The following is a 15,429-nucleotide window of genomic DNA, read 5'->3' as shown; positions in this document are numbered from 1 at the left end:
CAGTCTACCTTCTTCAGGGATTCTCAGAGCCCTGACCAAGCAGCTGGAGTCTGCGCTCTGCTGCGGGTGTGTTTCTGTGCTGCAAACCTGCCCTGTCCACATTGTCTGGATTGGTGATGCCCATCCTGCTCCATCCATGGCCTCCTCTGGCTCACTCATGCTGTCTTGAAGATACCTGGATAAATGACCAGGATCCCTGACCTGATTCTCAGAGACCTTAGAGCAGCTCCCAGGCTACAAGAGACCTGGAGAGGGGCTTTGGAGAAGGGCCTGTAGGGACAGGCCAAGGGGAATGGCTTTAACCTGCCAGAGGGGAGACTGAGATGAGCTCTTGGGCAGAAGCTCTTCCCTGTGAGGGTGCTGAGGCGCTGGCACAGGGTGCCCAGAGAAGCTGTGGCTGCCCCATCCCTGGCAGTGTTCAAGGCCAGGTTGGACACAGGGGCTTGGAGCAAGCTGCTCTAGTGGAAGGGGCCCCTACCCATGGCAGCGGTTGGAGCTGGAGGAGCTTTAAGATCCCATCAACCCGAACCATTCCATGGACCACGGCAAACCAGGTGCCTGGGTGCGGTTGGATGGGGAAGGATGGGAAGGGATCATGTCCGTGCCCGCAGCGCGCTCCAGCCGGGGAAGGCGCCTGTAGAGGGAGCCTGAGCCCGCCTGACTCCTCCGGCGTCAATGGTCCGGGGCTGGGTTTCGGGGCTGGTTTCTTTCTCTCTCCTCCTACCCGGCCCTGTTCGCTTCCTTCCCCCGCGACCGCGCTCGGAGCAGGCAGGAAGGGAGGCGGCGGGATGGGGCCGCTGCCCGCAGGGATGCGTTAGTGCCCGGACACCCCAGCCTGGGCCCCGCCGGGACGCGGTGAGTACCGGGACACCCCCCTCCGGAGATGGGTTATCCCTTCCCACCGGGCCCGGCCGCCTCTGCGCTGACCTGGGGGAGGGATGCGGGAGCCCCGGCAAGGCGAGAGGGGGGGAACAGAGCCGCGGGGCCTCATCCCGCACCGCGCCGGGAAGGGGGATAAAACATCCCAGGGAGCAGCAGCCCGCGGGTGCCAGGGCTGGAAGCGCTCCCCGGAGCTGATCGCTGCCCCAAAAGAGAGAATATCGCTTCTTTTAGTGCTATTTCCCCAGCGCGGGGCGGGGGGGGCTGCCCTTGCGAGGCCGCTGCTGTGCTGGCCACGGCAGCATCCCCATGCTCGGGCTGAGGGGCTCGGTGTGGCCGTGGCTGTCCCGATGCGTCCCACAGCGCTCGGTGGGAAGCGGTGTGCCAGAGCGAGGACCAGGGTGACGGTGACCAAGGTCCGACTCGCCCCAATCTGTGCTGCGGCGCCGGGCACGGCACGTGTGGGTTTGTGGGCTTGGTTTAACGCTAAAGTGGGCAAACAGTGGGAAAACCGGGCACACTAACCTAGGCCAGGCGGGGAGGGCTCTCCCTGGTCCATGCAGGGATGGCATCAGGGCACAGGAATCCTACAGGATCCCTGCTCTGGGGAGGGCGATCCCAGGCACGCCACGTGATGGAATCCCTCCCATGCAGGGGCCCAAGGCCAGACCTGCAAAATGCTCGTCCCAAAGGATGCTCCACGCATTTCCTGGAGCCGGATCCTCATAATTTGTCAGGGGGTGACTTCAGAGCCCCATAGCCAGGCTTATTCATAGGGTTCTGGCTGCTCCCTCAGCATGAAGGTCTGCCTCCTGCTCTAGGCCAGTCCCACCATTCTTCCTGCACCCAGGGCTCAGGCTCTTTCACTTGCAGAAGCATTAGATTACTGAGTGCGTCCTAAGGACACCCATGAAACGTGTCAGAGACCTTTAAGGAAAGGAGATGAGAATGAAACGAGAACCAGCTGAGGCAAAGGTCTTCTTTTTTATTAGGGAAGCCTGGCCCGTTCCAGGAAGGCTGGCTCTTTGCATGGCCTGTACTCATTAATAAAGATAAGACTCCTGTGCCCATCTTGGAGGTGTTGCCGATTCCACCTCCTAGGTGCTTTCTGCTGCTTTTAACCCTTTGCAGCCTCCCGCGAGAGCAGAAGGTCAGAGGGGAGCTGGATCTTCCAGGAGCTGCTGAGAGTTAGGCCCTGCTCCCCCTAAGCTGCAGCTCCCCAAACCCTCTGTGAGCCTTGTCCCAAGTCCTGGAGAGCCTTCACTTTCTGCAGCCTTGGGCTGTCTTTAAGTGTGGCTGCCACATCCTGCTCCACACCCTCCCCTGCTCTCTTCCAGCATCATCTCCTCATAACAAAGGGGGAATAGGACAAACTTTAGAATCATGGAATCCTTTAGGTTGGAAAAGACCTTCCTTTAATAAAGATCGAGTCCAACCATTAACTGAACATTGCCGAGTCCACCACTAAACCCTGTGCCGTGGCTATGCATGTTTTAAATCCCTCCACCACTGCTCTGGGCATCCTGTTCCAGTGCTTGACAGCTCTTTGGGTGAAGATGTTTTTCCAAAGGGGCGTTGGGCTGGAAAGCAGGAGGAATGTGGGCAGCAGCACTCTTGGTACTAGAGAGGGTGGTCCTAAGTGCTTGGCCCCCCCAGCAGAGCCTGGCAGTGGGCATTCACTTCGCTTGCAGGAGTGGGAGTTTAGGGGCTCTCAGGGAGCAGCAGCACAGCACTGGGACATAGCTGCTGGTCCCAGCTGTGCGGGTGTGCAAAGGGGCTGTGGGATCATAGCACCATAGAATAGTTCAGGTTGGAAAGGACCTTAAGATTATCCAGTTCCAACCCCCCTGCCATGGGCAGGGACACCTCACACTAAACCATCTCACCCAAGGCTTCGTCCAACTTGGCCTTGAACACTGTCAGGGATGGAGCATTCACAACCTCCCTGGGCAACCCATTCCAGTGCCTCAGCACCCTAACAGGAAAGAATTCCCTCCTTATGTCCAATCTAAACTTCTGTTTGTTTGAACCCATCACCCCTTGTCCTGTCAGTGCAGTCCCTAATGAAGAGTCCCTCCCCAGCATCCCTATAGGCCCCCTTCAGATGCTGGAAAGCTGCTCTGAGGTCTCCACGCAGCTTCTCTTCTCCAGGCTGAACAGCCCCAACTTTCTCAGCCTGTCTTCCTGTATTGCAAGAGCAGAAAGCGCTGCAGGGCGCGTGAAGGAAACCGAAAATGAAAGTTCCTTGCACATGACAGCCGCAGTTGAACCTGCTGTTTCCGAAGGGCTCTCAAGCAGCGGTGTGCAGGAGCCGTGAGGCAGTCACTGCTGCTGCACCGGGCTCTGCTCACCACGCTCCCTTTGTACATCAGGAATTCCCTGTTAGAGCCGGGCTCATGCGAAGCGTGGCTGGTACGGACCCTACTGCAACAGCTCCAGAGGCAGCCGAGCTCCTTGGCTGGCCCTGTCCGCATCCTCGCCAGCACTGAGCACAGCCTCCGGGGAGGACGGGGCTTTGGTTACCCACAAACACGACCCCGAGCGCGGCCGTGCCTCCCCTCGCGAGGCACCACGGCGGGCTGCGGATGGAGCCTTGCCGAGTGCCCGAGGAGGGCTGGGGATAGCAGGAGGCAGCGCGGGAGGGTTTCCTCTGTGGAGGAGGGGATGGAGGCACGTGCATCCGCTCAGAGCACTCGCTGAGCTGCCTCCACCGCGTCCCAGTGCCGAGCGGAGCAAGGAGAGGAGCAGCTCTGAGCGCGGGGCTGGGTGAGTGGGAGCCAGCCTCGTCCTGGCTTTACTCTCAACTGACGACCCTCGTCGGGGATGGGGATGGTTGAGGTTGGGGAGGAAAAGGGGATTCCTGTCCTCGGAGGGATGTAGGAAAAAAGCAGCGTCTCCATCTGTGCGTGGCTGCGGCTGGGGCTCCCTGGATGCAGCTACTCAAATACACGGTGGCCTTCCACAAAGCGATGAGCTTTACGCTTCCAGGCCCCCTTCCCATCTTGGCTGCCGGCCGTACTTCCCCAGTGCTGCTTCTGGGCTCAATCTCTGTTTCCTGATGATGATCTTCAGTGTGAGGTTGTAAGTACAGACCGTGTGCTGCACCCCTAACTCTGGCGCAGGTGGTTATTTATCCATAACCAGCACTGCTTTTGGTTTTGCCTGGGATACAGTTGAGATTCCAGGGTCTCAACGTGTCTTCGTGACTTTAGATCTGGTGCAAATCAGAACCCCCCACCGGTTCAGCCTGGGAGCAGCCTGAACAAGTACTGGCATGCTGCGAGCTGCAGTGATCTCTTCCGCCCTGACCGCAGCTGCGGGGCCCCACTTCCTCCTCTCTCAAAAGCAGGGGTGAGGACAGTGTGATGAACTGCATCGGCAGGTCTGGGCTTAGGGTACCTGGGAAGTTCGGGGGCAACGTGAGCTGTGCATGTGGTTCTTGTTATTCTGAGAGGAGCTCAGAGTCAGAACATAGAGAACAGGTGGGACTGGAGCCTCTGGATGTAGGAAAACCGGAGCTCATCCCTTGTGGAGGTTTGTTATGGCAGGTCGCTGTGGCCATGCATTGGTTTGCTCCTGCTGCGCTCGAGCTGTCGTAGCTGCATTCAGGCAGCAGCAAAGCACCCAGGGTCAGCTCTAGCACCTTCTCCTGGTGGAGACAGGGAGCCGAGGAGCCCTTTGTGCTGGGATCTTTGCTTTCATCCCATCCTGAAGCTGCTGCTGTGGTCCAGGCTGAGCAAGGGCCCATGGCACTTGCTGAGCGGGCCAGCAGGTTTCCAGAGAGGATGAGGAGGTGAAGTGGGGCAGGGAGCCGGGTGACTTTCCTCATCTGGCGTGTGACTGTCTGCAAACACGTTAGTAAGGAGAGTCAGGAAGAGAGGAGAAATCCAGCCAAGGGGCCTGGTGTGGGAGGAGCCAGGTTGCTGGCAGATAAAAGCGGGGACCATTGCTCCTCCAAGCACTTGCCTATGCCAAGGGGCAAGTATGTTATGTGTGAGCCCAGTGGCAGGCATGAGGGAGCCAGGGGCCGTGCTGGCTGCTCATCACCCGGGTCACTTACTGTCTGTCATCATTGTTCCAGGTAAAGCCAAGACACCCGAGCATCTCTGCAATGGCCTCAGGGAATGATGGTGACCCGCTGAGGGACTGGGGGCGGAGGGGAAGCAACAGGCAGAGGCCGTCACAGGAGCTCAACTCAGGTAAAAAGGTTGCTGTGATTCCCTTCCCCTGCAGTGTTTCTTTGGAAAGATGGGGGTTTTCATACTGCCAGGGCCCTTTGCAAGACCGAGGTACCACATCAGCTCCGTAAAGCTATGCTGGACTGAACTGGGAGAGCACATTCTCAGTGCTTGCAGAAGATGCTTGGCATTGGATCAGCGTGGTGGGCAGCAAGAGGGGCTTGAAAGGCACCGAGCAAATAGGGCTCAGGGAGCTGTGGGGCTGGTGCCTGGAGTCGTTCACTTCCCTTCCCTAAGGGAAAGGTGCTGGGTGTTGAAAACACAGCAGGAAACGCTCCTGCTCGTGTAGCTGGGTTCAGTGGTGCCGCAGGGTGGAATCGGGTCGCTGGGTGCCCTGGCAGAGCAGTGATGAACAGTTACAGCCCACCACCAGCAGCAGCTCAGGCCATCACGTGTGTGCAGAGCCCAGCAGACTGTGTAATTGCGTCTCCCAGCAATGGGTGAAACCGGGATCGGGGCCGAAAGGATGCCAGGAAAAACCTCAGCTCCCATTTCAGCTCCAAGTGCTAAAATGCCGCTGCACAGAGCTGCTGGACGCGGGTGACTTCTTAACCTGTTCTGCAGGTGGACTTGTAAATAAGGCTGAGTCACTGCAGTCTGTCAATAGTGGAGATTAGACGCTATCCCTGGCTGTTATGTATCTGAGCTCAGATCCAGCTCAGAGCTGGTTTATGGCCCTGATAATGTTATTTAGACTCTGGCACTGCCTGGACTCCTCTCCATCTCACAGTTTCGTTCGTGCTAGATCCTGCACGAGCACACTGGACACAAAAATACCCCTTTCCTTCCACGCCAGGGGCTGCGAGGAATGGAAATAAATAGAGCCGCTGTTTACGTATGGTGATTTCCTGTTGAGGCCAATGAGATGCTGATGTGAAAACCAGTGAGAGGATCAGGCCTGAGCTCTAACCACACTGGTTTACAGTCACACTTCCTGTGCGCTTGCAACACTTACTGGAAGTACGGGCATCCCGCTGCTTCCCGAAAGTCAGGTGCTCCGTCTGGAATCTGGAGGTGGGATCTCTGCACACCTCTTAGGCCAGAGCCTTATGGACTCCATTGAGAGCAGAAACGTGCAGCTTCCACCAACACGTGCCATGGGGTTATGGGGTGGAAGAAGGCTTTTGTCAACAGGCATTAACCTGGCTTGCACTTAGGGCTCGCTTGCTCCCTTTGTTTATCCTCGGGTGCAGGAGTGCAGAGCTCAAGGATCTGCTTGAACATCATTCTGAGCCCTTGTCCCACCAGCCAGTGCTTAGGGCATGGGCAAGGTGCTGCTGTTTCTGTCTAGGCTTTGGTGGTTTTAGGGCATTGTGGACAAAGGCAGGAGTCACCCTGATGCGCAGTGTGCAGGGCCAGGTTACTGGGCCTCTGTCGTCTATGTGTGCTAGTACTCATGTAAGGTTCCTAGAGAGGCGTGAGGTTTGGTCCTTGGTTTTTTGTCATAGCTCTGGACCTGGTATTGCATGTGAAGCAAGTCCTCACTGATGAAGAGTCACTGAGGGACATTAGTTCTGCATCTGTGAGCATCAACATGTCTTCATCACCAGAACGACCTGCAGAATGAGTAGGAAAAACGTGAGCTGCCTGTTTAAGCCTGGATTCTCGTACATTCTCGTACATTCTGTAGAGCAACCACAGTCAGTCAAACATACTTCTGTCTGGTGCCCAGCAGATCCTATCTCCAGCACAGGCACAGAGCATTGGACTTCCCACTGAACTGCATCACCATATACCTGGTTTCCCAGGGCTGTGCTGGATAACAACGCTATAGAATCACCTCATGGCTCCTTTGTTCTGGCCTCCAAAGGCCCCCCCAAAAGCTCTTTCATAAAACACCTGATGGGGCAGAGGGAGCTCGATCTCCAGGTTTGAGGTGCCCATCCCTCCGAGCATCCGCTGGATGCAGGTCAGTGGATGCGCACGCGTGGGACGTGGCTCAGCTTGGGCAGCAAAGTGCCGGAGCAACAGCACGCACCTCTGCTCTCAGGTGTGAGCTGTGCAGGACTGTGCCTGTGTGCAGCGTGAGGCTGATCAGCCTCTGGTGCTGATGGCATCGCTGTTGACAGGCAAGCGGTTTCACAGGGGTGGAAGGGAACCCAAATCCACTAACACAGACAGAGCTCATCCCGCACTTGAATTGCAACTGCAGGAGGTGGAGTCGAGCTTCCCCTCAAGGCGGAAATCTCCAGAGCCTGTTCTTGGTTCCCTGGAGCTGTTTTCTCCCTTTGGAGCCTGTTGCTGCTTCCAGGCTTGATGTCTCCCTCTGTGCAAACAGATGCACCTCTCGGCGTAGTTACTGCCTGTCTCCTGAGCTCGAAAGGGATGCTGCCAGGTTGCATCTGTCATTATTACAGTCTCTAGCAGGGCTATTCAGTTGTAACGAGGTCTGATGGATAACTTTGGTGAGAGCTGCCAGGTTTTACTGCAACGCAGCTGCTCCCCGGGACATGGGAATGGTGAGAAGCAAAGGATCTTGCACAGGAGTGCAGATGCTGCATGTTGGAGACTGGCTGGGGTCCAGTCAGTGCTATGGGTCCAGGCAGGAGCTCTTGGGGTGGGTCAGGTCTACATGCTGACAGTGGGGACAGCGGCATCACTGCTCCATGGGGCAGGAACAGGGCAGGTTGTCCCTTACACAGCAGCTTGTGAGCCCCTAACACAGCCCTGAGGGTCCCCCAGGGAGAGCCAAGATCCCAGAGGAGCTCCAGACTGCTCCCCCTCCTTCCACTGCTGGTACTGGGAGTCCCCAGGGCAAGTTTTGGTCCAGATCCTCTTCCTTTGAGTGGGAGAGACAGAGCCCCAGTGGGTGCTGAGGCGGGGGGGGGGGGGGAGTGTCAAAGATGCGTTCTCTTGTCCCTGTGATACTAAAAGCAGTGCCTGAGGTAATCAAAGCAGGGGGTTTTTGGTACCCTCATTTCCTCTTTGTTCTCACAGTGTTTGCACGGCCTCTCACTGAAACTGTGACTCAGTCGGTTTCGTTTCTGGCTCTCGGTGCCGTCACCGGCTCCAGTCTGAGGTGGGATTTATTTACCACCAAATAAACCCATGCCTGCAAAACAAAAACCATCTCCTGAAAACACCGGGGCTCCTCGATCCCCCTCACCTTTATTTACCCAACCTGAACTCCCTGTAACCTGAGTCTCGGCACCACAGCTCCGGTCCTCTCCCTTCCCCGCACCCCATCCGGGGCTGGGCCCATCCCTCCCTGGAGCCACGTGGATGTGAGCAGCCAGGAAAACCCTGCCTTGAGCAGTGTGGCACATTCTGGGATACAGGGGTTTATTGGGCAGCATCACCAGGACAGCTGTGTCCTCACATCCCAGCCATAGGACGTGGCTCGGGCAGGAGCATCTCTGCGTTGGAAATGCAATTCCCAGTGGCCAGAGAATGGCCTGGCCAGTCTGGTGGGTGGATGCAGTGGGATGGTGGTCACATACCTGGGCTTTGCACCTCATATAGTGCCTGTGGATCTCTGTCCTGCATGGTGATACAGCCAAAGGAGCGGGGATCTGATCCCTCCACACCATTTCTGTCCGCTGCAAGTTTTGCCTCCTGAAAGAGAACCAGGGGAGAGCCGTGCGACGCCGGCTGTTTGGGAACCAGTGCTCTAACCCAGATTGCTTCCAGCCAGCTGAAATTGAGCTCTAATCAAAGACATCCCGTGACAGAGCGGATGCTTTCCCCAGGAGCAATGCAACGCCTGTGATAAGGTATCGGCCACTGCTGGGATGCAGCTTGAGGCGTTATCACCTGGCTGTTCATCTGCTCTCAAGCACAGGATGGGGAGTCACGTCCCTGGGCAAGAGTTTATGGGTTATTCAGAAGCTCTTCTCCTTTCTGTTCCTGCCAGCAGCCCAAGCAGAAGTTCAAACCCTGCCCTGGCATCGCTGCTGCTGGGAATGTGAGACTGAATCAGCAAGGAGTTACAGTAAAACAACCCGTTTAGCTTTGCTCCCCGCATCACTGCTGGCGCCGTGCAAGGGCTCGGTCATTGGTGACACTGAAAAACAAGTTTGTGTGCTGAGATGGGCAGCACTAAGCTGAGCTTGGCCTCCAGTTTGGGTTTGGATCTGAGATTCCTGAACTGGTTTGTGCTGAGCAGTGCCCTTATCGAGAGGTAAAAGCACCCTGGCAAGCACAAGCACTTGAACATCTGGTTTGTGTGACAGTTCTGTAGCTGTCTCCTGCCAGAAATGCATTCCAAAGGTGGGCTTGTGCCCCCAAGAACAACAGCTGGCTGCAGAACTGGTTTTCTGAGAACTAAGTTTTGTTGGATTCTCTTTGTGTCACTCCAAAAGGCCAATGTTAATGCAAAGAGCACAAGTTTAGGCTGAAAATAAGGGAATGGTCTCTTTCCAGCTTGGGAAAAGGAGGGAGACGAGCTTCTCCCTTGACTTCTTTGGAGGTTGGAACAAGATGATCTTGAGGTGCTTTCCAACCCTAACCCGATTCTCCTCTTGTCTCCCAGAGGACCAGGTGGCTGAGGAGACGGAGGAGGTGTTCCGGAGCTATGCCTACTACCGCTACGAGCAGGAGAGAGAGGAGCGAGGGGAAGAGGTGCCCGTGGACCAGGAGATCATGGACATCGAGGAGGAGCTGGGCAGGTAAAACTGATCCCAACCATGTGCCCATCCTTTAACCCCCCCCCAGCCCCGGCCTCGCTGACCTGTGTTCCCCTGGGCAGCATCGGGAGCCAGGTGGGACAGCGCTTGGCCATCATAGGCGACGACATCAACAAGCGGTACGACGCGGAGTTCCGCTGTCTGCTGAAGTCCCTGCAGCCCACCAAGGAGAACGCCTACGAGTGCTTCACCCGAATAGCCTCCAGGTAAGGCCCCCGGCTCCCTCAGCCCCGGGCTGGGCACCTCCTCCCGGAGACAAGCAGGAAGGGAAGGTCAGACGGATGCAGTGCAGGCAGTGAGAGCCTTGTGCTGTGCTCTGCACCCTGTCCATTCGAGCCTTGCCCGCTGTGCCCGGGCTGAGCTCCCAACCCATGAGGGTTCCTGTGGTTCCTGCCTCTCTGCTCCTCCTCCTGTGCACCGTTTGGACAGTCCTCACCTGGCCATCGTCTGACACAGTCTGGGGGATGTGCCTGGGATGCACAGCCCATGCATCAGTAGCCAAGTGAATGGCCCGGCTCCCCTGCAGGGAGGGACCTGCCCTGGACCAAGGCAGACCCACCGGTGCTCCCATTGCCTCTTGCAGCCCTGAGCCAGGCCCGATGAGGCACAGAGCAAAGGCAGCTGCAGGCTGCGGGCACAGGCAGGTACTCGCTGCCCTTGGTATGGTCCACACGGAGCACGATTGGACTCACTCGGGATGAGGGATGCTCCACAGGCTCCGCAGCCGCCCTGCACAGGTGATGCTCACCCACCTCACTCAAACACAGCACAGGCAAAGACCTGCACAATTATTGCCTTGGTTGCCTGAGGTACAGCCTTGGACCGAGGTGGCCATCAAGGGGTTCCCTACACCCCTGTCTCTGTAGGGAAGACAAGACACAGCACATTAAACCATGTGCCCAGGGTCACACAGACCAAACCGCCTCTGCCAGAGCTAGGGTTGGCGCTGGGCTCTCTGGGTTCCCAGGTCCTCTGGCACAGCCCCATCCCTGCGCACCCTTGTGTTTGTGTCTAACTGCCTCTCTCTGTCCTCTTCCTGCTCCCTGTCCTTGGGAAGCCGCTGCTGCTCTCACCGCTTTGCCAGCCTGAGGCGGTTAAGGCACCGCAAACAGGTAAATTACCCCTGGGAATTAACCTCTGTCCCTCTCTGTGCTTCTCTTGTCCCCTCCGGGCTCCGGCTCCCCTCTCTGCCACCTGCACGTGGCATCTCCACACCAAGGCTCTGCAGAGATGGTTCCCTTTGGCTGTGCAGACGAGGACAGGGCACCACGTTAACACACAGGGCCTGAGCCTACTCCTTCTGTTCCGTTTGTTTTCCTTCTTGCTTGACTTGCTGGAAACCAGGAAACACGCCTGCAAAAACTGGTCCAGATAACTCAGTGCCCAACCTGCCCGCAGCAATGCATCTGTGCCCGCCACAACCAAACCTGCATCAGGAGCAGGCACATTTCGGAGCCCCCCCCCCCCCCCCCCCAGCCCTTGAGATAATCAGTCTAAGGAAAGGTCAGGCTTTGGTCTTGGAGGAGTTTGAGGAGGAAAAGGGAAAGTCTTGCTCTAACATGCTTTGTCCTCAGGTATAATTAAACCTCCTTACCTCCAGGTATGACCGCACAAGCCAAGGATGCTTTGGGACCCATGAGTAGTATCCTGCTCCTGGCCACACGTGTATCAGCTACTGAGCTCGCTGCAGCTACAGCCCGACAGCTTAAACCACCACCAGTTTCATCTTCCCTTGTTAATAGCCTTGCCCATGAGACCAGGGGACATCCGGGCAGCTGCAGTGCTCTGTGTTTAGATGCCGACCCAAGGGAAAGGCAGGAAGGCGGCAGGATTTGGAAACTCCTTTTGCCCAGGACATCCCCAACCTGCCCAGCTGAGGCAAACAGTGGTTGTGAACGAGGCTGTGCTTGTTCTGCTCTGAAAGTAAAACCTGGTTGCGGGTGGCCGCACGTCCCTTAGCCACAAAATCACTGTGAGCGGCTGCGATGCAGCTCGACGGGTGGAGCAGCATCCCCAGCCCTGCTCTGGGAGCATCACCACCTGAGAGCCCTCATCCTGGGGGATGCTGAGAGCAGGGAGCCCCGAGCCACGGCAGGGGTTGACTCAGACCATCGGCTTCCTTGCAGCTTGTTCGAGAGCGGCATTAACTGGGGCCGGGTGATCGCGCTGCTGGGCTTTGGCTACCGCATGGCCATCCACGTCTACCAGCAAGGCAGGACCGGCTTCCTGCGCTGGATCGCCCGCTGCGTCGTGGAGTTCATGCTCCGGAACCGCATCGCCCGGTGGATCGCCCAGCAGGGAGGATGGGTGAGGATGGGGCCGGTGGGATTCATGGGGAAGGTGGGGGACCACGGGGTGACCCCGGTGGGTCTAACGTGCTCTGGTTATGCTCTGTTTCCCCTTAGGCGGCTGCACTCGATCTGGACAATGTTTACATGAAGTACATGCTGGTGGTGGTGGCCCTGGTCATGGTGGGACATTTAGTGGTACGACGCTTCTTCAAGCCCTAACCGAGGTGGTGGCAGAGGCTGGGGGGGGGTCTGGCCAAGCTCTCTCAAATCTCTGCTCATTGATCTTCCTCAAGAGAGGGGGGATTTGAGGAACCTCCAAGAGAGAGCAGCTTGGACCTGAGACCCACCACAGGGCCCAGGGTCTCTGCCATCCATGCAGACACCACCAGGAACTATGGAGAGAAGCAGAGGGAGGGAGGGAGGGAAGGTTCAACTCTGTTGCCTGTTGCGTGCCTCACTCAGCTGCTGTGGACAGAGCATCGCTGCGGCGCTCCCTGCGTGGGGCAGGGAGGCAGAGCCGGCTCCTCTGGAGACAGGAGTGTGGAGGAGCAAAGGTGTTGTGGGGATGCCCACACGTGGGCCCCGTCTGCTCCTTGGGGCAGGCGTGGAGCTCCCCGTTTGCTGATGGCTCTCCTCAAGCCCATGCCTTTGAAGAGGGGTTGCAGCCTTGGGTGCTGCAGTTGCTGTCTGTAGAGGCACCGGAGGGGCAAGCCAGCATGAGCACATGTGGGGCTTGCTTTCGTCTTCCCTCTGTTCCTGAGCCCAACTACTTGAGCCTTCCCTTTCAACAAGCATCCCTACCCCTTTTAAAGGACTGCACTGCCTGCTCTGACAATCCACGGCAGCGCTGGCGGGCAGGATTCCCCTTCCAACGCCTGACCCTGGAGACCTGCTGCTCTCCCATGGCTGATGTGGGTGCTGGGTGCTCAGAGCTGGGGAGCACCAGCAGGTTTCCAAACACTAAAGGCCTTGGGGCGGCTGATGGTTGGTGCAGGCAGGCTACCTGCCCTCCCTGCCCTTCTGCTTCCACTCAGTAGCTTCAGATGCTGGCAGATGAGCAGCCCAACTGTGACCATTTGGTCTCCCTTGTTCCCAATGGGAGCCCTGGAGTTGCATCTCCCCCTACAGCAGCTCTTTGCCTCCTGAGCTCAGCTGGGCAGGATGGTGCAGACGTGCTGCGGTTGAGCCCAGGGCTGTGGTGCTTTAGAGCTGCTTCTTCTGGGCACAGCATCTTTGGGAAGTGCCTTGACCTTGTTCTGTTCATGACTAATGGTTAAACATGACTTTGGGGGAGTGGGGCAGGAGCAGGACCCACTCTCGCACCTCAAACCTTTCTGACTTTTACAAACTATGGAGAGTACCTCAGCATGGTTTAGCTCTGTTCTTTTTACCAGGTGACTCTAAGGCTTGAAACTGTGATGGCCCCTTCTGAGCCAAACTCACCCCTCCATCTCCTAGAGCGGGTCAGCAGCTGGGGAGGGAGACGGAGGGACTGGAGCTAGGAGGTGAGCAGTGGTCCCGTACCCAGGCTCCTCTCCCAGTGCAGTCAGAGCCCCAGAGACTGGGCACACCGAGAGAGCCCAAGGGGGTCAGATCTTGAGAGCGGCCCATCTGCCACATAGGAAAGGCACTCCTGGCAGACAGCTGCCTAACCTGCTCCTAACCCCCCCTGCATTGCCTCCCCACCACTTCCTACCTTAACCTTTAGGCGAGGTTTCCCCTCCACGCCTTGCTGCAGTTGAAGCTTGTTACTACACATCCTGTCCAAGCACAGAGACAGGGCCCCTCGCATCCCTTCTTGCTGCTGCAGAGCCTTAGCAGAACCAGCCATAACATTATAACACTTACATCCCTCGTGTTCCTGCCTCCCTTCACAGAACAGGGAACTTCTGAGCCTGTTTCCATATCAGGGTCTTTCTGTGCTTGTCATTTTGACCCTGTTTCTGCATTATCCCTTTCCCTGGGCTGTGCTTCATAGAAAGGCATTAAAATACTTGCTATAATATTCCTTTTCTATAGAGCTCTCTTTTGGTTGATTCTTCACCCGTGCTGAGCAGCACAGATCTCCACTGGTCTGTCCATGCTGGTTTGTGGCCGTGCTGACTCCCTTGGAGCATCACTGTCCCCTTCGCCTTCATCCACACACGACTTCATTTACCCCCTGTTCACCCACCTCGAGAGTCCTCAACCCTCTTCTCTGGTAGGAGCCAAAGTAACCAAGTGCTCTCAGCTGCAGCTCCCCATCCCCGCTCCTTCCCTTCTCTTCTGGGGGGAAAACACCACCAGATGGAGCCTTTTTGCCACGATGAAAGCCAACTTCTTGCTGTTGGTTTCCCTTTCTCTTCATCAGCCCCATTACTGACAGTCCTGGCCTCTAGGCTGGTTCTCTGGTCCGTTGTGCCTCCAGCAGGACTCCTTCAGAGGACAGCAACCAGCACATCAGCTTCCATTCACTACTTCACCCTCCCAGAACTCTAACGGGCTGGAGAGAACTTGTGCTTGCACACAGAGCCGTGCTGCTTCGAATTGATTCTCATCTTCCACATTAAAGTGTTTCACTGCAAGCCCCATTCAGCTGCGAGGCCAGCAGACTTTACAGAACGTTTGTCGGCTTTATAGTAGGTGCTGGAGCCTTAGTCGAGTCTGTGGCACCAGGACAGAGAATCGAACCTTTAAAACAGGTGCTGTAGCAAAGGGAAGTTCCCATTTGATCCGTTTTCTCAGGGAGGATTGTCTCAGGATCTCAGTCTATTGCCTCCCTCTGCTCTCGCCTCTCCCAGCCCTCCTGGCACTGCTTACAGCAGGGTGGGCTAAAGCAGACCCAGATGAGAGGCCTTGGCCCTCCCCAGGAGCCGATGCTCCAGAGCCACAGCAGGCATCTACCTCGAAGCCCCACTCAGCAGGTAGCACCGTGTCTGCGTGCAGAAGGCTTCTGCTGTGGGCCAGGAGCAGTGCTTCGTTATCTAGCAGCAAGAGCTCTAGATAGAACTACATCCTTAGGGTAACCCCAGCCTCCCCTTACAGGGCTGAATCAGCCACTTTATTCTGCAGGGATAAAGCCCTGATTGACTGCGATATTCTTCACAAGTGTGAACTTTTTAACCACCAACCCAGCCCCGTGTCATGTGGGATGCAGGGACAGCATCCTCCAGCCTAGTGACTGCCCCAGGGCTTTGGCTTTTGCCCTGGTGAGCAAGGGAAATGGGACTGGGAAGCCCTCAAGGGGAAAAACCAAGGTGAAGGCGAGGAAGAGGCTCTGCCCTGGCTGTTTAGCAGGAGGGGATTGCTCAGTGCATCACTTGGTTTCACACAGCCCCTTCCCCAGCTCCTTTCTCCATCCCTCCAGGAAGCCCCAGCACTGGAGGAAGGGGATGGGGTGTGTGATGGAGCAATAGA

General features: G+C 57.0%; 1 protein-coding gene across 1 annotated transcript; it reads left to right on the top strand.

The window, feature by feature from the left end:
* Positions 1 to 637: 637 nt before the first annotated feature.
* BAK1 (BCL2 antagonist/killer 1) lies at positions 638 to 14,038 on the top strand. Its single transcript, XM_057423564.1, has 6 exons — positions 638 to 855; positions 4,961 to 5,078; positions 9,589 to 9,724; positions 9,805 to 9,948; positions 11,869 to 12,049; positions 12,148 to 14,038. The coding sequence occupies exons 1-6, from the start codon at positions 676 to 678 to the stop codon at positions 12,250 to 12,252; spliced, it is 864 nt and encodes a 287-aa protein (XP_057279547.1). The 5' UTR covers positions 638 to 675; the 3' UTR covers positions 12,253 to 14,038.
* The last annotated feature ends 1,391 nt before the right edge of the window (positions 14,039 to 15,429 follow it).

This window comes from Pezoporus wallicus, unplaced genomic scaffold (genome assembly GCF_028554395.1).
Source record: "Pezoporus wallicus isolate ANWC-B61680 ecotype Strahan unplaced genomic scaffold, APGP_CSIRO_Pwel_v1 contig_13071, whole genome shotgun sequence".
NCBI lineage: Eukaryota > Metazoa > Chordata > Aves > Psittaciformes > Psittacidae > Pezoporus > Pezoporus wallicus.
The sequence above is the reverse complement of the archived record's forward strand: the minus strand, read 5'-3'. Positions and strand labels throughout refer to the sequence as shown.